This window comes from Chelonia mydas, chromosome 11 (assembly GCF_015237465.2).
Source record: "Chelonia mydas isolate rCheMyd1 chromosome 11, rCheMyd1.pri.v2, whole genome shotgun sequence".
NCBI classification, from domain to species: domain Eukaryota; kingdom Metazoa; phylum Chordata; order Testudines; family Cheloniidae; genus Chelonia; species Chelonia mydas.
The window spans coordinates 13,264,619-13,291,752 of record NC_051251.2 but is presented as its reverse complement, the minus strand read 5'-3'; the positions used below and the strand labels follow the sequence as shown (position 1 = coordinate 13,291,752).

General features: G+C 42.7%; 2 protein-coding genes across 3 annotated transcripts in view; one reads left to right on the top strand and one right to left on the bottom strand.

Annotated features, from left to right (window-relative positions):
* OSBPL11 (oxysterol binding protein like 11) overlaps positions 1–9,128 on the top strand; it is a 69,876-nt gene extending 60,748 nt beyond the window's left edge. For both annotated transcript variants that reach the window (XM_043525717.1, XM_027819430.3), the window contains exons 11-13: positions 2,954–3,136; positions 4,346–4,499; positions 7,454–9,128. In XM_043525717.1, the coding sequence (XP_043381652.1) occupies positions 2,954–3,136; positions 4,346–4,499; positions 7,454–7,531 (415 nt within the window). In that variant the 3' untranslated portion in view covers positions 7,532–9,128. The remainder of the gene's footprint in view (positions 1–2,953; positions 3,137–4,345; positions 4,500–7,453) is intronic.
* Positions 1–27,134, bottom strand: part of LOC102946534 (TGF-beta receptor type-2) — an 87,175-nt gene that overhangs the window by 3,440 nt on the left and 56,601 nt on the right. Inside the window, 5 exon segments of the mRNA XM_027819463.3 lie at positions 13,471–14,680; positions 14,682–14,857; positions 18,623–18,750; positions 21,164–21,305; positions 22,057–22,871. Of these exon segments, the coding sequence (XP_027675264.2) occupies positions 14,653–14,680; positions 14,682–14,857; positions 18,623–18,750; positions 21,164–21,305; positions 22,057–22,871 (1,289 nt within the window). The 3' untranslated portion in view covers positions 13,471–14,652.

Genomic DNA, 27,134 nt, shown 5'->3' with positions numbered 1-27,134 from the left:
ATAATTGAAGTTTACCTGTTCTTTTTGTTTGTCATTTTAAAATTACTTAAATAGCATATTATTTGCTTTTTATTCATACCATATGTATTGTGTCTCCAACTTTGTAATCATTTTGTTATGGCATTTTCTTTACCTGTGTGTGTTTAACAAATTTTGTTGTTGTTGTACTGGTTAGTGATTTGGGAGGAATGTTTCTGTGGTATACGGTGGTGATTATGTGGTGTAGTATATTGCTACATAAAATTAGAAACTCTTACATAGAGGGTCTATTTGGTGTCACATTTATCATTGATATAGCCACAGTTGCATGAACATATTTTCAATGAAATTTTGAAATTATGGTATTTGGACATTACCCAAAGCAATCACTCTACGAGACCAAGTAGCAGCGTTGTTATAGTGACATGGGCCACTAGTGAATGTTGCTGTGACAGCAACCGTTATCGATTTGGTTTGAGTGACCCTTGCTGTAAGACATTGGTTGGATATCTGTTTGTCAGCCCTGTGCCAGATAAGATTGCACTGTACCCAGCTGAATTGCTGAGGATAGTAATATTCAACAGAGTAATATGAATGTCATCTAGATGATTAAAAAACCCAGTATCAAGACATACGTGGTATCTTTGCTGAAACTTGTTCTGCCATAGGTATTCCTGATATTCAGGACTGGGAATGGTTGTGCAGTGCAAGGTAATGTTAATAGGAAGAAATTTAGGTCAAAATGATCACTAACAGTGTGCAGAATGTCACTCGTGAAGACGCATGATTGAGCTAAAATCCCAGTTAGCTTTACCTTTAAGTCAAGCAAAGATACCAATTTGTGATTGACACTGTGATATCTCAAATTGTACAAGCATCCAGTGTCAGTTTAACTGTATTACAGTTTAAATATGAAGCTGATAAACACATGAAATGTGTAAACATAAATACTGGCCATCTTAGTCTGTAATTCACTCAGAGTGCACCAGTCTGTTTAGAGAGATAATTGAGATAAATGAAAATTTCATAATGTAGAGTAGTTTCAGCGATGTGTAAAAGTCGCAGAGGATGCAAAAACAGCATAAAATCAATGGACTGGTACTTTACTGCCTAGTCTTCATAGTTGTTTTCAAAAACCGTTTAACCCACTTTATCGGTACACCGTATGTAGGGAGAGCCATGCTAACTGGTAAAACAAACCTTCACATGGAAATATGATTTTCAAGTTTAATGCACGTCTGACTCTCTTGCATTGTGTCCTTCTCAACTACAAATGTATAGCTAAGATGCATCAATTCTGTTCAGTCTAATATTCCGGTAACTACTCCAAAATTTTTCATATGGGTAAAATTAAACTTATTGTTCAAACATTGGTAAAGACTTGTAAAAATATGCAGTATTCCCACAAGTAAAACACAGAGGGCCAGATTCTCTCATGTGCTGAGATCTGCTTAGTGTGGGAGAGAGGGGTGGGCTTCCAGGCAGCCACTGTCCACCTTGTGCAGCTCCAGCCACAGTCCCGGTGTAGCTTAGGGCAAACATGGGGATGTTGTTTTAATATGCGTCAGCTGGCATCAATCACCTGAGAACTGCTGGAGTGCAGTTGTGCTCCAGCTCAGCCTTGGCATGTCACCTACACTTGGGCCAGGAGAGGTGTACGGGCTATACTAACATTGTGCCAGGTGAGAGCTTTCCATCCCACAGGGGAATTCTCATCTAGTCATATATGGCCAGTAGCCAGCCCTTTTCTGCTCCGTAAGTGGCACCTGGTTTCCTTTCCTTGCACCTGGTGGTTCAGAGTACCATATATGTAACTGAAGTTAATGCTACGGTAACTTCACACACTGAGTCCCACAGAATGTAGATGTGGCTGGGGATCAGTGGCAGTGTCAACACTGAACAAACCTCGTTTCCAGTGGGAAAGAGAACCTGGGGAGTAACGATGGTGTAGATTCATTCTGTACAGATAACTGGAGGTACGTAAGGTAGGGGCTGGCATCCCCAGTGAAGCCTTGAACTCCATGCAGCTGAGAGACCACTTGTCTTGTCTGAATTGCTAGCAAACCCTCACTCCTTCACTCTCATAAGGGAGAATGAATCTTCACTGCATGAAAGGGTGGGGAAATTTGGCTATTTGTTGCTAAGTCTGACTGGGTCAATCAAGCTTTCAAGTCTCCCTTTCCAGTGTCACTTCATTGTAAATCCATTGTCATGCGTTCTTTGGGCATGTGTTGTTTTTTTTGTTTTTTTTTTCCCACACAAGTATGCACTCATGGGAGTGATGACAATACTGTGTGTGTATATATAGCACTTTCTGTCTGAGGGTCCAAATGTTGTACGAAGCATGAATCCATCTCAGCACCCTGTTTGCTCTTAGTCACCCAGGAAGTCTCTGGCAGAGCCAAGAATGGAACACAGATCTCCATGTCCGACTCCTTAGTTTTGTATTTATCTTCCCCTCTGTTCTTGCCTCATTGTCTCTTTTTTAATGCGATACTTGCATTATAAACTTAAATAAAGAGCAAGTGGCCTACAGGACTAGCAGGTGAAGATAATTATTCTACAGAGAGAGTTAGCTTGTTAACATAAATATCAAATAAATATTATTTATGTTAAATATCAAGCTTGATATCCAGGAGAAAAATATGAACTGTAGTAATGGTTTACGAGTGTAACCCATGTGTCAGTTTCTTTTCAGCTCAGTTCTCCTGTGAAAAGGCTTGCAAGTTTTAAGTTAAAGCCAAAAAGCTGAGTTCTGTTGGCTAATATCACAAGAATAATAGAAAAATGACTTTTTCATTATTCCCCCTCCCAGCTTCTCAATGCAAATGCATACTTTAAGTAACTGACTTAAAAATTTAGAATGTGTGAAAGACTAGCTTGCAGTTTCTTCCAAAATGAAATGTCAGAATAGGCCCTAGCAGTCTGTTCTCAGTTGTGGTCTTTTTTTGTTGTTGTTGTTTTTGTTTTCCAGAGTCACAGGTGAAGTAAAGCAGAATGCAACAAACACTGTAGCCTGCAGAGTGCAAGGTGAATGGAATAGTGTGCTTGAATTCACCTACAGCAACGGAGAGACCAAGTATGTGGACTTGACAAAACTGTCAGTGACAAGAAAACGAGTACGGCCCCTAGAGAAGCAAGGGCCATTTGAGTCTAGGTAAAAATAATAATAATAATAAAAATTTACATCCGTTTAATTGTTCTATAAAATTTATGGAATTCCTCAACTTACAAACCAGGCTGCCTAGGAGAAATCTACAGACTTAAATATCCAAACTGGGTAGTGTGTGGGACCAGTAGAGCCAAAGTGATCTTGAATATTCAGGAATGGATAACACTGCTTAGAGCTAGACATAGTGCAGGAAAGTGCTATTTAAACGGCATATTCAGGGCACAGATGATTACCGTCTTACGAGCACATACAGTGCCTGCTATAGGAAAACCTCCTTCTTAAGCCTTTGGACATTACACAGTACAAATAATAATCCTCTCTGCAGCCCAGCAGTTCTTTACCGGGGCTGTCCTCAGCAGAAACAAAACTTTTGTGTGGCAGTTTTAAGATGCATACAAATGTCCATTTGGGATTAGGCTGAAAATTCCTAGACCTTTTCATTTATGTGCCAATCTAGCATTGCAGTCGAGAGCAGTTTAATGTTAGCCTAGAGGACTAAATTACGAGCTCCTTTTTTTCTTGTGCCTCTCAATCCTGTTCTATTTTACATTAATTTGGCATGCCAGAGAAGAGGTTGGAGTATAATTGTGAAATAATGTCACCTGCTGTACACCAGTTCTGTAAGTCAAGTGACTGCAATCCAGGAAGGCACTGAAAAATGTGAAATCAATTAAAGCTTCTGATTAGGACTCTGTCTGTCACAGAGGTCACAGAAGTCATGGATTCCATGACTTTCCGGGACTTCTGCAGTGGCCAGTGCGGCTGACCCCAGGGCTGCCCAATCAGCTGGCTCTGGGGACAGCCAGACTGGCCTCTGCTGGGGCAGCTCTGCAGCCAGCCTCTCGGGTGACCCCACAGCCAGCCACACCGGCTGCTGCTTGGGTGGCACCGGGCAGCTGGCCCTGGGGACCACCTGAGCAGCGGCTGGTGTGGCTGGCCCTGGGACTACCCAAGCAGCCGCTGCTTTGATGACCCCTGACAGCTGGTGCCGTTGGCCTTGCCCCTTTCCCCACCTCCCCCCCACAGCAGCGGCCCCCTGCCTCCCAAATCCCCCCAAGATTTAGTCCCGGATATTTATAGTCTATGTCATGGACAGGTCATGGGCCATGAATTTTTGTTTATTGCCTGTGACCTGTCCATGACTTTTACTAAAAATACCCGTGACTAAATTGTAGCCTTCCTTCTGATTTGTAGGCGACTGTGGCAACATGTAACAGAGTCTCTGAAGGATGGAGACATCGATAAAGCAACAGAGCATAAGCGAGCCCTTGAGGAACGGCAGAGAAATGAAGAGAGACTTCGTGCTGAAACAGAGACACCGTGGAGCACAAAATACTTTGTTAAAGAAGTAAGTAACTACTGTGTGTGAGTAAAATGTATGTATTGTAAATGCACATATGAGCATGTATATTAACGTGCAGGTCGTGAGCCTATAGAGGACATTCTAGGGAATGCTGATGACAGCATGCCATAAGGCCTTGGATCATATAATACATTAAATGAAATATCAGTCAATGCATTTCTATACAAGGCTATTCTTATGTTATGGTTCTTTCATTCCACACTGGGTGACTCTAAAGCTAAATGGTTGTTGGTAAAGAACTTCTGTGCATGAAACATAAGTGTTAAGGACCTAGTTCCTTGCTCATAAATAATAAAAATGGAAACAGTAGCTTTTGATAAGTTTCTATAAAGGCATAAAAATATACAGTGACTCTATTTCCAGAGCACTAATGTATTTTTCACCCAGAGTAACCAGCACTAGAAAAATAGTAGTCTTCTATACTAACTTACCACGTGGTTTAAGAAATCATATGACTTGAATGGGGTATTTATTACCTCTAACCCTCTCAAGCTGTCCCAAGAACTTGGTTATTAAGCATCTAACTTGAAAAATCCCTTTAGAGCCCTGAGGGGAGCTCCCTCTTCCTTCCTTTGCCTGCTGGTTCTCTGTCATTCTTAATGTGGGACGGACGGACGGACGGACGGACACACACACACACACACACACACACACACACTTTTCATTTTGCTAGCTGTTATAAGAAATTATATCCACAATATCAATCCTAGAGCAGCCAGTTGCTGTTCAATCTGAGTCTTCTGTCAGGGTAAAGTACTTGGCCTTTTGCTTCAGAGTTCATCTTTTGGGGAATCTGGATTGCCTTGTAAAACAGCCGGATGGTTTAAGAGCACCCAAACCCCTAGCATGCAGGAGAACATCGTCTACTAGCTCACAGCGCTCCCTGGTTTTGCAGTTATGACCCCACAACTGCAAGCGTTTCTTTGTGTGGCTTAACTTCTTTCAAAAGTAAACAACTTTTACAGTTCAGCTGAGACACATGGAAACTGTGATGTGGTTTAAAAGTGGACCATGAATACCTGAGCAAAACACAAAGGAAGCTATTGGAGCTGATTGCACCGTGTGCATATAAAACAAAAACATCATTGTGACTACCAGCTCTTCATCAGCTTTTCGTTAATGTAGATTTCAGGTTTTAATGCAGCTTGTCCATTCAATGGTTGGAGCATGATCAAGCTGTTATCCTGGTTATCTGTAAAAGGTGCTCCAAAAGACTAGGAATTTCTGGTGTGACCACTTTAGAGCAGATTTTCTTTCCTATGTGGAAACTAGCAGCTGCTGAGGTAGGCAGCCTGGCCCTCCTCTGTGGAGGGAATAGAGGTGTATATTTCAGCTATGCTGTGGAGCTTCAGATCCATATTGTGACAAATTTGTGTGATCACAAATGCAACAGTACAGTAAAATATGAAAAGCAAAAAACTATCTCCAGTTCAGCAGAAGGTTTAAAATATTTAGAACTAGATATGGTTCTGAACCACAAACTGCAGGGTATTCTAAAGCTAAATCAAAGGGACCACTGCAGAGTATTCCTTTTCACCCAGGATATGTCTACACAGCTGACTCGGGCTAAGGGGCTGTTTAATTGCGATGTAGACATTCAGGCTGCAGCCCAATCTCTAAGACCCTGCAAGGTGGGAAAGTCCCCGAGCCTGAATGTCCACACCACAGTTAAAAAGACCCTTTGCTGGAGCCCAAGTCCGATGGCATGGGGCAGCCATGGGTGTCTAATTGCGTTGTAGACATACCCTCAGTAACAAATCCCCATCTCTCATGGTTCAGAAACTTTGCTTAAGTAGCCTCTTTGATCTCAGAGTGTTATCTAAAAATCTAAATCAACTTTGACTTTTGGTTTCTGAAAACTTTCACTGATGTGTATTTATTTATCTGTGGCAAAGTGAGCAAAGAGAGAGAATGACTTAACTAGATAAAATTTTAAATTTGGGAGAGAATATCACTCTTGCATACAAAAATTTTCACCGCACAAGGAAACTGCTACCTTTAATTAACTTGTGAACGCAAGAAGTAAATATTTCAGACTAAGAATGTTTTTTAATCAAGTAGTTTGTTCTAATTGCATCCCTGAGTGACTGTTGACAGGAAAAATGCAGGTTGTTTGGTTTTAAAAAACGTTGTTTTCAGATATTTCATTTGAAAGCAGAATTTGAGATACTGGGTGGCTCAGAGTAGGGTAAATAAGATCCAGAACCATTTCATCTCCAGATCATCAGTTCAAATGTAGCCCAATTTGCTTGTGAGCACAAGCCATTTCTCTCTGATGGCTGTTTGCTGAGCCTTTGCAAAATAAGCTGCTGGTCTCAATCCAGACCACAGTGTGCCAGGGTTCCATCCTCATATCTACATCAGTTAGGGCTGACTGCTGCTGCTGTTGTTAGTCCCAGCAGAATACTTTCCTTGACTGGAATGAGCATGATTTCTTAAGGCTTGTCTACATGGTCAGTTACTGTGTGACAAGCCAGGGTCTGTAAATCTGCAGTGTATTAACTTTCTGTGTGCTAACTGGTCGTGTGGACACTACTATCACACCCTGAAAGTTCTGTAGAGCACTTTGGCATATTCTGTTTAAAACAGCCAGATATCAAGGTGCACTACAGACCTTCTAGTCTAGTGCATGATAATAGGGCTCACACTGTGACTTAGTGTGTGGCAGACTAGTGCACTGTAGATTTACATCCTAGCTTGTCCACACTCAGACATAGCGTGTGCCAAGCCCTTAGATATCCTCATCCCTAGAGATGGTCTCTCCAGAGCAGAGACTGTGGGGAAGCTTGCACTGATATCTATGGTATACATAAGCTGTGTACCTCTAGTTTCCAGTGCTGTCAGTCTGACGCCTGGCATCATAAAATACTTTTCTATGTGAATTCTTTTATTATAATTCTGTGTAACTTTCTTTTTTTTCCCCCCCATTTGAATTGCAGGGAGATGGCTGGGTGTATTATAATCCCCTTTGGAAAACAGTCCCCACCATACAGACTCAGCAAATGGACACTAACTAGATAAGACTCTTCAGGATGAGTTCCTCTGTTTCTCTAATCTCTATCACTCTCAAAACACAGTAAATAACACTGTGTCCCCTGTTTTTATAATTGCACAAATTCAAATGCGCGTAAAGGAATACAATACTAGGGCACTTTAAAGGTTACACATAATCAAAGGTGTAGAGACCACCTTGCCAGGTATGTTCACCAACTTGTTTTTGTATGATCCAAACGATTTTATCTGAATTATGTAATCTTTTAAGCAGGTCCTACTGCAAGCTGCCTAAGATAGAAACCATTTGACTTCCTGAACAGCAGAAGTCAGATGAAATGTTGTTGCTTCAATGGCTTTACCTTTGGAGTGACACGTGAACCTTTTCTGAGAATCTGTGCACTGAGCTCTGTTCAATAACTGTGAAATACTCAGCACCCATGTAAACAAAAAGAAAGTGTTTTGTTGCTTGTATACCCGGCGATTAACCTCCTGACAGAAACCTGGAGGAGGTTTCAGAAGCTGCACCTGGAATCAGTGTTAAGAATCATCTGGATTTGACAAGATTTTTTCCTTCAGAAGGAATGTGTGCATGCCCTGGAGGGATGTGGAAGCTAAGTAGAGACTACCCTTTTTTTTAAGGATTTATAAAATTGATTGGAATTGTAACCATGGAGACATTTTTTTCCTCTGAAACATTTTAGTATACTTGAAAGAATTGAATTGGAAGAATAATTCAGAACACTTTTCAGCTCCTAATTTTATTAAATCTCACTTTCTGAGTGACTGTTTAGGATTTGCTCACATTGCAAATGTAAGGAAGTTTAGCCCCCCCTCAAGGACTAAGGCTTTCAAACTGAACAGCAACCATAAAACCACGGTTGTATTAATTTCTTCATCTCCGTGCATGGGATCATCTTGGAGGTGAAGTGCCAGTGTTACATGCTGTCCATTGGATTGGTTTGATTTTTCTCCTTTTGTATATTTGTTCAGAACAACAAAAAAAAGCAGTTAAATGTGACCATTGAACACAGGGACTGTGGTTTGGTTTTTTCATAGTACATGAAAAGGCTTATTTTGCTGGAGACTGTGTTTTAATGTACATACAATCAGATATCAGGAAAGTGTATTCAGGTACAAACATCCTTCATTTTTTATAGTGTAAGTATTTTATTGAAGTCTAAGAATTGCTGGCAATTAAGAGTAGTACTGATTGTCTTTCATTATTGTTACTGCAAGCTACCTTAATTTTCCAAGAGTGGTGCCTTACTCTGTTTTTTCTTCTGATGTAGTCTTCCAATCAGTGTATATAACATTATCTGCCACTCACCAGCCGTTGTAAATGGCTTGACCTGTTCCATCATTGTGAGAACTCGTAACTGTGTGATCTGGTAAGATGTTTTCCATTGAAGACATAAGAATGTAAGAAGGCATCAAAGAAAATTTAAATAACCATGTTAACATTCAACAAAAAACTGTAAATTGTGCGCAAAAAAAAAGTAAAAACAAGTTTGGGTTTATGCACAACTACTTTGATTCCCTTGTACATTTTGCTCTGAATATAAGTCATAAAGAGTCCATGTGTGAGGAAAAATGGGGGGGAAAAATAAAACTAAAAAATGATTACCTTGTTTTGTCTGTTTTCCCAGAGTCCCGGTGATTAGGATGAATATTGTGCATACATCATTCTTTCATGTATGTCTAGCCATATTTCCACGGCCTCCCCAAGCCGTAGTATCTGACCACCCGTACCTGTCAGAGTAACTTCCTTCTGAAGAAGCGTGTGCAGTTTAGGCCCTGTGTAAACTATATGCTTCTAACTTTGTATAGAATACCCTCTATTTTTCCTTATGAATTTTGAAATAAATTGTTTAGCGTGTCTTAAATTCAGAGAAGGAGTAATGTTAAAAACTGAAACTACTGGCTTAGTTCCCTGTAGTGCCCTTGTGTTTGAAAAATAAATCTTAATTTATTTTAAAGGCAATGTTGCTATAATTTCGACTAATCGTTATTATAAAAACAAACTTTATAGTAGCCAAAATATTAAGATGTAAAGAAAACAGAATATCTGTTGGTTTTAACGCTTTTTTTAATGGTTCACTCAGGATTTTCGATTGACAGGCTGTGCTTATTGTCAGTGTACGCTCTTACTGCTCCATCTATGAATGTGTCTTAAAGGAATAGAGAGAGAGCCTATTAATAACAGGCTTAATGACATGGTAATGGTGTGCAAGGGTCTGTTTGTTAAATCTACAGAAGCAAAGAAATCAGAGTGAATGCAGAAACTTTATCCTTTACCCACTGTATTGTCCCCAGCTATTTCAGAGGTCTAGCTTTTATGCACATGCTAATAGCATTACACTGCTAACTCTGTCACTGCCAGTGCTCAGTTAGGGCAATCCAGGGCCCTTGGGATGGCGGTGGCAGGGGCTACCTATGAAAAATCCATCTGAAATGTGGGGTCTCCCCCCTCCTTGGCTGCCTACTCCCTTCTTTGGCTGGGTTGGGAACTGTCCAGGAGAAGGAGGGAGGCTTCAGCCCCTAGTAGAGAAGTAAGTGGCAAGGGATAATGGTACCGAGGGGTCTGCTGTGGTGGAAGGAAATGTACAGAGTTCTCTGCTGGCTTTGTGGCGCCCTGAGGTTTCCTTGCTCGTGTACCACATCCAGCCCGGAGGGTGAGAAGGGTGACCTTCAAGACCAGTAGTGGCAGACACCCCCACCACTATCCTGTGACTCATCAGAGCGGGGCACCTTCTGATACCACCTTCCCCAGCATTTGGCTGCTGTCTGGGGACATCCCACCAGAAGGCACTGGAGAGGACCCCGCCCCTGACTCAACCCAGCACTCCAGAGGGTTCTCTGCTGAGGTGGTGCTGTCCCATCTTGGGTGTGGCCATTCTCCCTCCAGCCATGTGCCGAAGAGTGGCAGCAGTTCATCGGCTATTAACCAGGTCCCATGGACGGAGCAGGAACTCCACTGTGGAGAGTGGGGGTTCCTGCCTGGCTCTGGAGCATGAGTGTGCATGCTTCTTATATATGTCAGGACCCATGCTGCAAGTGGTGGTGACTTTCCCTTTGAGATCATCATGTAACCCAGGACACCAAGGTGTGGACATAGACTAGGTCAAGCAGTTCTTCTGGTTCTGGGGTCTAGACCTGCTGTTGCAGGCAGGGGAAATCAGTAAAATAAACTGAGCCTTCCTCCTAATTTTATGCTTAGTTCACAGCTATTAATTAAAAAAAACAGGCTTTGTGACACAGGATTCCTGCAAGGGCCAGTGTGGTAGCACACAGTCCAGGCTTCAAAGCAGCAGCAGCCACAGCAGATCTTAATTTAAATACCTGAGCTGCTATAGCAGGAGACCAAGTTCCTCCTTCAAAAGTGTCCTCTGTTAATAAGCACATGCAGTTAAAGCAAGTTACAATCCCCTACTTAAAAATGTGACCTGGAGCCACTCCTGGATACCTGTTTATAAAGGGGGTGAGTTCAGGTGACATTTCAGTCTCAACCTTGATGGCTTTTCTTATTTTCTGGTTTTTAGTCAGATTTCTCCCACTTGGTATGACTGGTTTCACATTAATATCACTGTAGCTAATATCGATAGTGTACCAAATGGAACAACATTGATTGCTAAAGGAATTGTCTTTTTAATATGCAAGGCAAGACTCCTTCAACATGAAGGTGTTGAAAAGACCTCCTAGGAATTTCCTCTGTTGTTCAGGTGATCATCATCCATAGCTGGAAGAGGTTTAATGTTCTGGATTTTAACTCCTGTCTTAAAGCTAGTATCCTGGAACCAACACGGCTACAGCAGCGTGTTAAAGCAGTTTGTCAGTTCTGCTGGGGAGATAAAGGATGTAATGATAATTGTGGACCATTTTCCATAATTCTTACTATTGACTATTAGATTCAAACAATATGAATTTTACGTGACTCCTTTAAGAATCTTAGTCAAATCATAAGATACAATTTTTGATCTATGTTGATAGATTTTCGGAGGATTAGATGAGAAGGGACTGCTACAACCATCTGGTCTGACCTCCTGCAGAACACAAGCCACAGAAATCCGCCCTGTAAATCCTGCAGTGGAGGGAAGTATTTGTTGCTACTTTGTAAGCAAACCTTCAAGCCCTGTCTGTGGTTCTGATCCTACAGTTCCATACAGTGGAGCTCTGTGGGGGCCCAGCACAATGCAATATTTGGGCCTATGTTCCATCCTCCCTCTTTCTGGTGGGGCTTGATCTTGCACTTGTTTAAGTCAATGACAAAATTTCCATTGACATCGAAGGTGAAGAATCAGATGTCTACATACTATTTTTCATGTGTCAGTGTTTCTTTCCTGGACCGTTAGAAGTATTTCAGTGAAACATTTGGACAAAATCAATAGAAACAATCACTTTCAGTCTGAAAGCAGACAGCAATATAACTAAACACAAATGTTTAGTTTCAGCTATTCTTGGAAAATTGGGACTAAATAGAAAGTGACAGTCACAACTTTCTTAAATAGCCAGTGAAATATCAGTGGGATGGTAATCTTCAAAGGCAATTTACTGACCAGAAATACAAACTTGCTAGATAATTGGCCAAGGAGAATAGATGTCCCCTAAGCAAGTGCGGATGTATAGAAACCATACATTGTGTGATTGTTGATTCAAATGGCTGTAAATGGGGCAAAGATGGATGGTAGCACTGAAATTAGTGTGTCTCGATCTTGGCTGTATCAAGCATAATGACTTTACATGAGGATCCATGGGGACTCTCTTCCCCCAGTGTATGTAAAATATTAACTTTTCCTAAGCTGCTTCTGTGCCTAAATATGGATTTGAGCGGTTAAATAAGTGACCTTGTTTTCAGAGGTGCTGAGTGCCCACAACTCATTAACTCAGTGAAAGCGCTGGGTGCTGAGCATTCTGCTTTACTCAGATGCCTGACTTTAGGCACCTAAGCTTGAAAACTTTGGTTTCACTTTGTTTTCTTGAAAACAAAACAGGAAAGAAATGTGGCATATAAATAGCAGAGTTCCTGTTTTCAGGCAAAATTTCCTCCCCCCCCCCCCCCACGTGCTCTTTACAGTATCGCTCACAGACTATGTATACTCATTTTGCAAGGAATTGGACTTCAACCCTAGGATATAATAAGTAGGCTTTACTCTTGGTTACAATGTTCTGCTTCCCCCCACACTTTGGTGGATACAGCTCCCCTTGTGAGAGAGAGTTCAGGATGCCTTTGGAAGCATCTTAAGTTTATACTTATTCTGTGAGTTGCACTGTTTGTTCCTCATAGTGTCAGTTTCAAACTTGGAGCTGCAAAAGCTAATGCAGAATTCATATTAGCCACCTGCAGCCCTTAGATGTGGGAGTGGCAGTTTCAACTTTTCTTTCCTATGTGTATGCTGTAGACGGCTGTCTTGCTCTTTCTGTGTAATTGGTGGTAAGAGAGGAAGTGGGTTACATCAGAATTGTGATTAGTGGCTGAAAGAAGTGAGGTGCAGGGGGAAAGGGAGGATGCTCCTGGTAAATGGGAGAAGGGAAGCTGTTCCAAGTGCAGAGAGCTGCTTGAAAGAAGGCCCCAAGTCCCAAGCAGGAGGAGGAGGTAGAGAGGAGTCAGGGGAGAGGATTGAACCACAGTGCGTGGCGAGGGGCTATGAGATGGAGGTTTAAAACAGGTGCCCACCAGAATACCTAGAAAACCTTTTCAATAAAAACATTCTCTAGAATTGATGCTTCTGTGACACCCACATCTATACTCAGATAGTCTCTCTCCTTTGACCCATGTAAGAACCTGAGAGAGAGATGGAAACACAGCTGGGAGGATCTAGGAGGGAGGAGCCTTTTTAATTTGTCTTACTCCACTGAAGCGGTGCAAATCCAGAGTCAGGAGGCTTTATACAGAATCCCTCCCAATATCAAAGATTGCAAAATCCCGCACAGCCATTGTGCTGCTCTTTCGCACCCTTCCCCTTACCTGTACGGTAGATCCATGCAGTTGCAGACTTATGGGCAACGTGCCCCTCTGAATGCCACCCCATACATTGCCTTCGTGGAGATGACTTCATCGTGCTGGAGCTTGCAGGCTTCCTTGCACAGCAGAGCCACACTCTTCTCATTGTCTTTCAGTCCTTGCTGTGCATGGGAGTGTGTGTGTGGAGGAGAGGAGCAGGGTTTGGGTCAATGAAGAGGTTTGGAAGTCGGGCGTGACTTACCTTATCTTCTGCCATTCAGCTAAGAGCCTTTCCAGTAGAGGGGAGGAGCCCAACACAGTATTGCTGTAATTGGAAAGGAAGGTCCAAGCCCCACCAACCTTCATGTCATTTGCCACTTGACTCTTAGATCACAGAAGGTGGAGATGGAAACCATCTATGTGATGAACTAGACCTTCTCCCCAGTCATCTTGCCGATATCACTATTAAAGTGCACGTGCTGTTACAATATATCTTCTTAAGTTTGATTTAGAAGATAGCTGGGAGTCAGGAGACATGTGACTTGAAATTAATACTTAGCTGACATTCTGCATAAGTGCTATTTAGAGTTGAACCACATTCTCTGAGTTGTTCTTGTTCGTTTTTTTAGCCAAGTAACTTTGTACTCTTAACACACAGCTGGAAAAGTCAAGTATTCCCAGGAATTATACATTGGAAAAAGATGCGTTGGTGTTAAAGCCAATCAGGCTTTTGCTAATCTTATTTCAGGTATCTCCTTGCAATATGAAAAGGGCTGGCTGATCTCTCAATGGGTAATCGGAGACAATGCCTGTTTTAATGAGCTCCTGTCTAACACCTGAGGTTTGAAAGGCTAGAAAATTAGGGGTAAAGCTCAGTGGTGCAAGAATGAACATGAAAAAAATAAACTTAAAGGAATAGAGGTGGAATCCAGGTGCTTATTAATAAAGGTTAAACATTAATTTTAAAATAATAAAGAAAATGTATTAACATTGTACACTTAAGTACAAAATAATAAATTTCTAAACAATGTGGCACTTTAGCCAAAGTATTGATCCCAGGGCTCTTTGCATTGTACTTATGGGGTGAAAGGTCCGATAAATAAGTTATAAACTAGCTCTTAGTTCATTTTAGGAAAATGAATTGAGGTCTGTTTATTTTTTAGAGCCACGTGTTTGTCTTTTATCTCCTTGTTTCATTTCTTCCTGTTACTGGGTATTTCTATTCCCGTCACTGTTCCCCACTTAGAGGGGCTGTTTTGCTGCCTTCATTGTCTGTATTGTTGTTGAGGATGTCATCACAGTCCATTTGTGCCATCAGATTGAACCGTTCCGCCACACAATGGGCTGTAAGGCGAGCCTCGGGGTCATGGTCCCAACACTCTGTGATGGTGTCGCACAGAAAGTGCATTCCCTGAAACGAGATGATCTGAGATCAGGTTTATAGGGTCAGGAGAGAGAGAGGCATGGGAAATCTGCATTTTGAAATTCTAGGATTACGGTGCTTTAGGTGATTGATTGTCGCAATAAGAAAAGGAGTACTTGTGGCACCTTAGAGACTAACCAATTTATTTGAGCATAAGCTTTCGTGAGCTCACTTCATCGGATGCATCAGATGCTTATGCTCAAATAAATTGGGTAGTCTCTAAGGTGCCATAAGTACTCCTTTTCTTTTTGCGAATACAGACTAACACGGCTGTTACTCTGAAACCTGTAATTGTCTCAGTGTTACTGCAGTTATTTCCCATTCTAAGTACACAGGAAACAGCGGTTTCACAGATACTGTTGGGTCATAACTGGTGGTAAATGCTGCCATTCTAATTATTACTTAATATTTGTATTACAGGAACACCTAGAATCCCCATCTCAGATGGGGCCTCTCACTGTGCTAGGCTTTACCTAGTCTCATAGCTAAACTGACTCAAAGTTTTTAACCTAAGAGGGAGATTTTTAAAGGAGCTTAAGGGAGTTAAGTGCTCAACTCCCTTAGTCTCCTTTCATCCGTTTTGTCTAGGGGTTGGAGCCTTCAAAAGGTGGGTAGCAGAATAGGCTCAGAGAGGTGAAGTGACTTGCCCAAGGTCATACAGCAGGCCGGCTGTAAAGCTCAGACTAGAACCCAGGTCTCCTGACATGCATTCCTGGGCCGCATCCCCTGGAGCACGATGCCTCTCTGTGCAGAGAAGAAATGACTTTACCAGAGCAGTTCGTCTTCCCTAAACTTACCCTTTTTAAAATCCAGCGTGCTGTACTGCCGTTTTCTCCCCAGGAAATCATGCCAAAAAACATAGTGATACACAAGCAAAAGGTTTGTTTACTGACCACCAGAGGAAATACTGTTTCACCCAGGCTTGTCAGTGCAATCTCTAGCACATTAGTCTTTCCATTATAATAGCCAAAGCTCTGTACAGCCGATTACTTTTTATCCTATAGTGCTTTAAAAAGAGACCAGAACTGTCAGATGTAGAAATAAAATAGCAGTTGACTGGCCAATAATTTTTTCTGTGAGCTGAGCTAACTGCACAGAAGCTGTGTCTAACCTTCCTTTCACCCCACAATTCCTAATTCATGCTACTGCATTTTACATCATCATGTCAAATTTGCAACAGACACTATTGGAAAGAGGAAATTCTTCTAAATAAAACGTGTTCATAGTTTTCAGTGGATTTGTGTATTCTGTGCATTCACAATTACAATATCGCTAAAAACCTCAAGGACCCTAATGCTAAAGATAACTATTATATCTTGAAGTATTTCTCCAATACTCTCTATCTTTTTCTGACCCCTCACACAAATCTCAGACCAGTCTCTCTTCCGATTAAGGAACATACATTGGGATGACAAAAGTTAGAGAGAATGGAGTTGTCTACTTAAAGTGATAGACCGCATTTCAATATCTCCTAAAATAATTGATGTATTTGTCTTACTGAAAAGATTTACATTCACTTAACAATGAACAAATTTCAACCTAATCTTTTAATAAAGTTTCCACAGATAGAACCCACTTTTGCCATCTGTCCTAGTTGTATTGATTAAGTAGTAGATTGTCTTATTTTACCCTGCAATAAACATTTTGTTTTTAGAAAAAAGTTAGTTTAGAAATAAATTAGATCCTTTAAAACAGGCGACGTCTAGGCTAAGAGGACAAGAAGCAAGTTGAAAAAAGTTTCTTCTTGCTTTTCTAATGGCACAACTAGATATAGATAGATATAGATAGATATATTTTTAATTCAACCTGATTTTTACATTTGAGTCATGTCACATTTACAATATAGGGTAGTAAATGTGTCTGTGGTTGTTTTAACAGCTTTATGTTAAAGTTGGAATTTCCAACAGTCTAAGGGAGTTTTAGGCACCAGATCTGCGTGGCTAACTCATTTAGGTGCCTTTGATAATCTCAGCCAAAAATGGTCAGGACAAAAGGAGCTGGCATTTTGAGCAGTGCATTGAACTTAGAGCCTGTTCTCATTTTTTCTTCATGGGAGGGTTGGGGGTAACTCCCATTAAAATGAGTAACTTGTGCCAGTCTCTCAGTATCAAATGGATAATGTTCCTCTAAGTAGTAAGGACTGTGACAAAGTTCCTCCTGTACCTTGGTGGGTCTTGTGCTTATTGGTGGATTTGCTCGCCTTGAAGCTTCACGGCAGCCCTCAGTTTGGCCATTTTTGTGAACCCACAGTCCAGGTCAACTCCTCCTGTGTCTGACCAGGAGTTGGGAGGTTTGGGGGGAACCCGGGCCCGCCCTCTACTCCGGGTTCCAGCCCAGGGCCCTGTGGAATGCAGCTGTCTAGAGTGCCTCCTGGAACAGCTGTGCGACAGCTACAACTCCCTGGGCTACTTCCCCATGGCCTCTTCCCAACTCCTTCTTTATCCTCACCATAGGACCTTCCTCCTGGTGTCTGATAATGCTTGTACTCCTCAGTCCTCCAATAGCATGCGTTCTCACTCTCAGCTCCTAGCGCCTCTTGCTCCCAGCTCCTTACACGCGCACCACAAACTGAAGTGAGCTCCTTTTTAAATCCAGGTACCCTGATTAGCCTGCCTTAATTGATTCTAGCAGCTTCTTGATTGGCTGCAGGTGTTCTAATCAGCCTCTGTCTTAATTGTCTCCAGAAAGTTCCTGATTGTTCTGTTACCTTACCCAGGGAAAAGGGACCTACTTAACCTGGGGCTAATACATCTGCCTTCTATTACTCTCCTGTAGCCATCAGGCCCGACCCCGACATCACAGGACCTTTGGTGGTAGTGGGGTGGGAAATAGCTGTAGAATGAATAAACACATGTTCTATTTTCCTCCCAGCAGATGGCTGTCACACACGCATTTTAGGAGAACTAACTCTAATGTGCCAGGGGAAGATAAGGATCATGATCTGAAACACAACACTTTCTCAGCTTAATAAAAATCAATCGAGGGAGAGCTGGGCCTTTGGAATCTAGCTTGGCATAGCCTCAAGTAGGTGCATATTTTATCTGCAGTTCCAAATTTTACCTAAAAGCAGGTAGGGTGCAGATCTGCACCCTATGTTCAAAAATTTAAAGAACATAGTTGTGAGATTTGAGGGCTAATGACTGGCTTCAAATGCAAGTTATAGCAGCTGAGTGAACATTGCCAAAAATGTGCTCACAAACTTTCTTCCAGCTAGAAGCCACAGATTCATTTTGACACTGTTTACAGCATGGTTATTTCCATTCCTACGAGTGTTTATACAAATAGTGTTTTGTTACAGAGAGGCTCATGCAAAATGTAGCAAATGCAGGGCTCAGATTTTATTCTGCAAGTGTTGTGTGTGGCCATCTTGAAAACTCTTTGTGGGTTTAGAGGACCTCCATTTAGGAAGCAGAAACCAATACCCTGTGAATTAAGTGAGCAATTGCACAGTGTGTACAGGTGACTTGCTCTAAGCTATAGGTTTTGGCTCCTAACATCGAGTCTCTTTCTCAAATGAGCTAAGTTGCAGAATGGGGTGGGATTTTTTTTCAAAAGTGCATATATGATTTAGGAGTTCCTAAGTTACTTAGGCAATTATGAAACACCCCCTTCCTCCAGTGTCTTTGTGATTCAGGTGATTTGGACCATAGATGTACTGATATTGTTATTCAAGAATAATCATGTCCATTCCAAGTCAGGGCAATGTATAGATGACTTGGGTTGCTATAGTCTTTTCTTTGATTTACTATTTACCTGATGCACTAGCCAGTTGCAAGGTATCTCTGGGCGCCCTCTGCCGTGCAGCACAATGTCTCTCATGGTATCCACACAGGGTTGCTCCTGGACTTTCGACCCAAAAGGTAGCTCGTAACTTTTTATCTCTAGGTGATAAATCAAAGGAGCATTACCGGATGTCTTTCATGGTTTGGTGGTATGCATGTGTTTGTTGATCTGGCTGCTGTCCATGGCACTGAACCAGAAAGAGTATGATTTTTGTAGACCAGTCTAGAGCCACAAAGTTTGGATGCAGAGCTTAATGTCCTCAAAGGTCAGGAGTGTTGGAGCAGGGTTTTGGTTCAGGCTTAACTTTGGTTCATCATTAACTTAAAATGACCCCTTCCCCCACTGAATTTAAATGTGCAAAAACATGACAGCAGCCCCTGCTGTACGTGACCTCCGTGGAGTTGCAAATGAAAAGGCAGGAGGAGAAAACACTGATTCTTAATAATAAAAAAAAAACATTTCAAACATTTCAGAATCTTTTCGTTAGAAAGGATTTTTTGCTTTTGGCTTCCTGCCTCCTTGTGACGGCACTATTGCATCACAGATTCGGTAAGTGTTTTCAGAGAGTGACTTTGGGCGCGGAGACCCACTCGCAGACTGTACATGTGCCCTCTTGAGAGTAGGAGACCGGGAAGTGTTCCCGATGGAGACTCCAGAGCTGTGGAAATAGCTCCCTCTTGTGGCATGGGGGACTTGAGAGACTTACCCTTCAGAATACGGTGCATACCTCTTCGCCAGCTAAGCTTTTGTCAGGAAGGGTCTAAGATACAGTGGCTCGCTTCAGCCTTTAATTTTCAGATTTTTGAGGTGCTTTTATACCCGTATGTATCAAGTTAAAAAGGTGAATGGGGGGAGGTTTCTAGATGCCACAGCAATTGTAAGTCAGACTCATTTTCCCTTTCATGTGAGCCTTGTGAGCCTTTTTCTCTCTTGCTCTGTGGTGTAGCAGAGGGGAGGGTTCTCGGGCAGCTTTCATGGCAAAGAATGGCATTTCTTGCTACCCCCTTGGTTTGTGTAGGGATTGCTGAAAGAGGAGGGTAGGATCTCCATTGCTTTCTCCCATCCCAGGTCCTAGCAATGGTCCTCTTTTTCGATGTGAGAGTCTCCTGTGTTCCAGGAAGCATTCCATCTCCCTGGGCAGGGCATGGGAAAGGGGCCTGGAGTGAATTGTCGTGGCATAAAAGGAGGCCAGGAGAGCTCAGAGAATGCAGGAGGGGGTATGGATGGCGGGGAGAGAGGGCTGAGGCGAATGGGGAGATTTGGATGGAGGTGGGGGGGGGGGAATTAATCATAAGGAAAACGGGGGAAAGCTGAAAGCCTGAAGGAAAGACAGGCAGAGAAGGAAAAGGAGAAAACTTAAGAATCATAGTCAATTGTTGTACAGAAAGATTGGTGCCAGAACATGACAATGAAATAAATACTGATCAAAATGTCATGGGAACATGACTGGGTAGGATGCCCGAGCTTGTGAATTGCTTTTGGATGGGAGGTAGATGAGCTTCATGGTGTTGTCTAAAGGGACGGGGAGCCTGCTTTGGTTCTTAATATATATATATATAATAAATATATATTTTGCATTATTGTTAATGCAGTTTGCAATGTTTTTATGTGCCTGGCTGATGGGAAATGTGTATATTCAGGGCCTGGTGGCTTTGATATATGTTTGTTGTTATTTTAATAGAACATAACTTGCCTCTGGTGAGCTAGTTAATTCCCAGGCTAGCTCACTGTCTGCACTCACATGTGTATAATCTGCTTTCTGAAATGCAGAAGTCTTCACTGGGTGCTTCACATTTTTGGGGGGGTGAGAGCCCTAGGATCCCATCAGTCTCTAGTCGAAATCATGTCATTTTTAGAAACTGGGAGGAGCCCCTGCAGGGCTCTGCTCTGTGCACGTAGGTATGTTTACTTGGCTGGTTATGGGCCTGCTTGGAGGCGTGGGATAAAATCCTGGCTCCTCTGAAGTCAATTAGGGAAACTCCCATTGATTCCAGTGGGGCTAGGATTCACCCAGGAGCTCTTTTTAGACCCACCTTTTTCTCTTGTTCCCATTCCCTCCCCTTTGTAGTATTCCATCACCATGGACAACAGCCTCCAAAAATGGGGAACTAACGTGGAGATCCTGCTCTTTTCTCCATGGGCATTTGTTTATCCTGCACACCATCATGGCTTCTGAGAACCTGTGCCTGAAGACCATTCTGCAGCTGGCATGTAGCAAGCAGGGAATGCTTAGCAGATCGCAGGCCTGATCCTACCAGGTGCTGGAGAATCTAACTTCCATTGGTGCCCAGCACCCCTCAGGAACTGCTGAGCATCCAAGACAGAGCTGTATGTGAGATGAGCAGCAGGATTGTATCAATGGGAGATGTAATGGACTGATTGTTGCTTTGTGGGAAGAGAGCATGGAAACTGTTGTCTAAAGGTGATTCAGTTACAAAAATGCCGGGGCTAGCTCGTATGGCCTTTGGTTCTAGAAAGAAGGGAATACATGGGACTATGCAGTTTTCCTACCTCCTACAACCTCACACCTGGAGGCCATTTCCCATAAAACCAGGGCCATGGAGTAGACGTCCATTTGTTTGAAGGACTCCAGGTCTTCCAGATTCACTCTAGACTCTAGAACCTCAGGAGCCATGTACCTGGCAGTGCCAACCTAGCCGGAAAAAGAACAGAGATTAGCAAATATATCTGAGAGCAGCTGCAGCATGGTAAGTACCTGTCACGTCACAACTGAGCTGAGTAGGTGAAAAACACTGAAACATCTTCGTGGCCTGATTGTTCTTGCTCAGGAGCAAACTAACACCAACTGCCAAGCACTAGGAGTACATAAGATGGTTTCCCAAACTCTCTTCCTCCTGTTCAGCTTCATTATGAGCAGCCACAGGGAGTTCAATGACCACGCACTGTCTGCCTAATGACTCCGCAGGTGGGCCCCATCACAGGGTATCTGAGTCTCACTCCTGCACCAGCTCTTTTAGAAAAGCTACAGTAGATAGTTTATGTGCATTATCATCATCATTAAACATTACTATGCAATGAAACATCTAAACTCCCTCCCTGGGGCCTGAAGAAGATCAATGACTGTACTGGCTTTGTGTGTAATTTTAAAGATAGCATACCTGCAAACCATGATGCTTAAACGCATCCCAGTCCAAGACTGAACACGTTGATCAGATGAGCAACTCTAGTTTGTTAGATTTCTGCTTTAAATCTAAATGGCATGTGGGCAAATTCATAAAGTTCTCATACTTCCCCTCTCCCCACACACCCTGTCTCATTTCCAGCATAGCCTTGCATTTGGCAGCATGTGGTTTTCAGCTTATGGAATGCTTGAGATGTAGTGTTAAGTGACGCCAAGAATTTCTGTAAAGTTAAGTCAATAACCCAGCTGTGGCTTCACTCACCTGCCCACTGTTAGCAAAGTCATCCGCTGTTAAGGAAGGATCTAGCTTTAGAGCAATGCCGAAATCACAAATCACGCACTCCCACTCGCTCTTCACCAGGATGTTGGTGCTTTTGATATCCCGGTGAGCGATTGGGATCTTTGGCCTGCCACAGGCAGTGTAGTCGCTGTGCAGGTGGGCCACGCCGTTCACCAGGGAGCTGGCCATTTTTTGTAAGTCTATCCAGCTCAGAATGTGTCGGGACAGATAGTCCTTCAGGTTGCCCCTGCTATGGTAGGCAGTGATGAGCCAGTATTCCTTCCGGGGCCCAGACCCTCTGTCCTCTGCTGTAAGGAACTGAAGGACGCTCTCATGCTTGAGGCTGGCATCTGTAAAGATCTGGCTTTCGTTTTTCCAAGAGGAATATTCCTCGCATGGGAAAATCTTAACAGCTACTGTCTCGTATTGCCCCGAAGTGGTGTGGTTCAGCTTGGCCCTCCAGACCTCGGCAAACTGGCCTTTCCCCACTATCTCATCCAGCTCAATGGGCAGCAGCTCGGTGTTATGGTTGATGCTGTTGGCGCAGGTGAAGTTCATGCTGGAGTGATTGTCATCTGTCATCACAGATAATTTTTCATCGTCCTCAGCAGCTTTTCCTGGCTTGGGCAAAGCCTGGTGCTGTGTGTGCTTCTGACCCCAGTCCTTGGCTCTCTTTCTCCGCTTCTGGGTGCGGCAGAGGTAAAATATCACCGTTATCATGACAGCCACGAGCAGAGGGGGGAGCAGGCTTATTGCTGCTACAGGAATGACCTCTTTGCTCTGCAGCATGGAGTATCCTGCAGAAAGGAAAATGAATAAGAATCTGCTGCTATAAAATACCTGCAACAGCTAGTTTTGGTAGTGCCTGGGGAGAAAAATGGGAGCTAGTTAACTAAGTATTGCCAAGGACATAATACACACTGCCCGTAACTCTGAGGGTAAGAATTCACCTCTCTCTGATTATTAAAGGGACACTGTCAGCTAGCTTTAGGCCTTACATTTAGCTTGTGCAACTTGGTGAGGGTTCCAAAAATTAGTATTTTCATGCACTAGCTCAGTGAGTGTATGTGCCCCACTGCCCTCTACTGGATGGAATCAGAACTGCTCAACTGTTGGCCAGAGGTCTTGTAAGCTAGCAAATTCTGTCTTACAGGGGAGCTGAAACAATGTATATCGTGGGGATGCTGAGAGCCATTGAACCAAGCTGGAAACCCTGTATATAATGGAAACCACTTCAAGCCAGGGGGTGCAGCAGCACCCCTAGTTCCAGTACCTATGCTGTCTTAGCTCAAATGGTAGAGGTTTCTTGTAAGATGATAATGTTGAGTTCTTTTCATCAGTACACCTCAAAGCACTTTACAAAGGAGGTGAGTATCATTATTCCCATATAGGGAAACTGAGGTACAAAGAGGTGAAGTGACAAAGTCAACCAGCAGGCCACTGGCAGCACCAGGAATAGCACTCAGGGCACCTGGGTCCCAGTCCAGTGTTCTGTTAGGCCACACTTGCTCACCCAATTTCAAGGTATGAGAACATTCATCTTCTCTGTCACAGATGAGGTGGGATTCAGCCTGTGACTACTTGCACACAAAGCCTCCGTGAAGTCCCAAGTGGCCTTGATATGCAGCATCCTCACTGAGGTCATGTCAGGAAATCTGGTTGGTTGGTTCGTCTACATCCTTTGATTATGCAATGTGCACACCACCCATGTGTATATTAGTTCATCAACATCTTGGACCTATTAAAACTGATTTATTATAAACTACGTGCGCAAACCTTCCAGTGATCTGAAAGCCAATAATGAAACAAAGCTGGAAAGTCTGGATTGGCATTTTGAACACCTCAAAGATTGGGATAGTTTGGATCTGGGAATCTGGTTCATAAACAGAAGCCCTTTGCAAAACAGTCAAAACCAATGGTGTTCTAATCAAATGTAAATTGTTAATGGAGATAAAGCTGTGGATTAAGGTGGAATGGAGAATGAGACTCTTCTGTCAGTGCATTAGATGCAGTCTTATATCGGGCTAAATTCTGCCAGTATTAACTGAGGAGTATCTTACTGCACAGTATTTCTATTGAATTCGGTGAATCTACTCTTGTAGCAGGGCGCTATTAAAAATGAGCAAAGATATCTGAATCAGAATGATGAGAGTGAGTGAGTGTTCCTGGCATTACTGCTAGTGTGAATGAATATAATTTGAGATTAATGTGGCTGAGGGTCTGACTGCCCATAGAAAACTTTAACAAAATATGAAAAACAAAAACATTTCACCCAAATATTGACCAAGAATGTTTTTAAAAAAATCCCTCTCAGCATTCAGATCACTTGAAGAAGACCCTCACACAACATATAATTAGCTGATCCTTTGATGTTTGCAATTCCTGGAGTAAAAATGCTGACTTCAGGAGAGAGATTCAAGTAAAATCTTACTCAGATATTTTTCTGCCAAGTACAATAACTGAGGGGAAGGAATATAACATGCATTCCTTAAGCAAAATCCCCCGCTGTTTGACCTCCGTGTACAGTTTATAATTCAGGCTCTGGAAAAACGGATCCCTTGGCTTGTTTTACTTGGCAAATTCCAAAAAAATCCGTTGCAGCTAATTTCTGCAAAGCTGTGAAAGTATTTTTACAATAGGCATCAGGTTCAAACCACAAGATCAGCCCAAAGGGCTATAAATCGGTAACTAACCCAGGAATATGTTGGTTTTGGAAAGCGCTAGGCGTGGGTATCACCTACTGCTCTGAAGGGTTTACTCGATAGATATGATCACCTCTTTGAAAAGCTGAAGTTCAACAGAGTGCGAGTAAAGAATTTTCAGGCTTTTTTTTTTTTTTTTTTAGGGAATGACATGCATGAATCCTGCTAACAAATAGTCAGAGCTGTGAGCATAACTTTTGCCAATTCCTTAACAATGATGTTCCTGCATGCTGCAAAATCCCCAGATGTGAGTGGGGCCACTAAATGTGTAGATTTTTTTTTTTCTGAAAACATAGGCAGCACGTTGAAAACCAAATATTGCAGTGCATTACTGGCCATTTAATTCAATCCCTGTCTGATGTGAATTCGAACTCCTAGGCCAAGCTCCATCAGCACAACATTTTGAGAAGTCACCTCAATATTTAACAAGAAATGGCATCTTCTGAATGCATCATTTCAATTTCCACCACCAGCGCCTTGCTTCCTAGGCTGGGGTTCTCAAGCATAGCTTGTGGGAGGGGAGGAGAGGAAATGACACATCTGCACATGTAATGGGATGACTGATGAGCTCCAATGTAGACATGTTGCATTTGTGTAGCTTAGTCCCAGCGAATTACCAGAGTAAATCATTCCACTGCAAATTTTCTTCTACACCAGTGCAGTGTCACACTGGGAGTCCCAGATTTCCTTAATGAAGGCTGGCCCTAAGACTGTAAATAAATGGAAAATTGCTTTGGAAAAATGCTTATCTGCTTTAGTCATTTCCTTCATAATCATTTGTCTTTAATCAGATTTTGTGTCTCTAATATTTAAGGTTAAAATTTGAAAAAACAAAATGCAAACAATCTTTTAAAATCATATAAGAAGATATATGTAAGGAGATGCATCAAGTCTGGGTCTTGCAAAGTTATCATTGGCAAGATGGGCAGATAATAAATAAAAGCAGAAGAGTGATTACCTGATTGCCTTCTATGATGAGATAACTGGCTCTGTGGCTATGGGGAAAGCAGTGGAAGTGAGATATCTTGACTTTACCAAAGCTTTTGATATGGTCTCCCACAGTATTCATGCCAGCAAGTTAAGAGTGTGGATTGGATGAATTGACTATAAGGTGGATAGAAAGCTGGCTAGATTGTCGAGCTCAACTGGTAGTGATCAACAGCTTGATGTCTAGTTGGCAGCTGGTATCAAGCGGAGTGCCCCAGGGGTCGGTCCTGGTGCTGGTTTTGTTCAACATCTTCATTAATGATCTGGATGATGGGATGGATTGCACCTTCAGCAAGTTCACAGATGACACTAAGCGGGGGAGAGACGTAGATATGCTGGAGGGTAGGAACAGGGTACAGAGTCACCTAGACAAATTGGAGGATTGGACCAAAAGAAATCTGATGAGGTTCAATAAGGCCGAGTGCAGAGTCCTGCACTTAGGATGGAAGAATCCCATGCACTGCTACAGGCTGGGGACCGACTGGCTAAGTGGCAGTTCTGCAGAAACGGACCTGTGGGTTACAGTGGACGAGAAGCTGGATGAGAGTCAGCAGTGTGCCCTTGTTGCCAAGAAGGCTAATGGCATATTGGGCTGCTTTAGCAGGAGCACTGGCAGCAGATTGAGGGAAGTGATTATTCCCCTCTATTCGGCACTGGTGAGACCACATCTGGAGTATTGCATCCCGTTTTGGGCCCCCCACTACAGAAAGTATGTGGACAAATTGGAAAGCGTCCAGCAGAGGGCAACAAAAAATTATTAGGGGTCTGGGGCACAGGAGAGGCTGAGGGAACTGGGCTTATTTAGTCTGCAGAAGTGAGAGGAGATTTGATAGCAACCTTCAACTATCTGAAGGGAGGTTCCAAAGAGGATGGAGTTTGGCCGTTCTCAGTGGTGGCAGATGATAGAACAAGGAGCAAGTAGGGGAGGTTGGATATGAGGAAAAACTATTTCACTAGGAGGGTGGTGAAGCACTGGTATGGGTTACCTAGGGAGGCGGTGGAATCTCCATCCTTAGAGGTTTTTAAGGCCCAGCTTGACAAAACCCTGGCTGGGAGGATTTAGTTGGGGTTGGTCCTGCTTTGAGTAGGGGTTGGACTAGATGACCTCCTGAGGTCTCTTCCACTCCTAATCTTCTATGATTCTATGACTAACTAGCCTGAAACCTTATTGTTTCAATTTATAACATTTTTATATATCATTTGGCAACACAATACGTTTTGTGAAAATACTTGGTGGCAGTGGCATTTCCGAAGAGCCAGTCACCCTTTTTGTGTAAAATGATATACGCAGATATCAGCATTTGGACTTCGCTTTGGACTTCTCTTCCCCTCCTCCCCCAGCTCCCTGAAGTTCATGTACCTGCTATATTG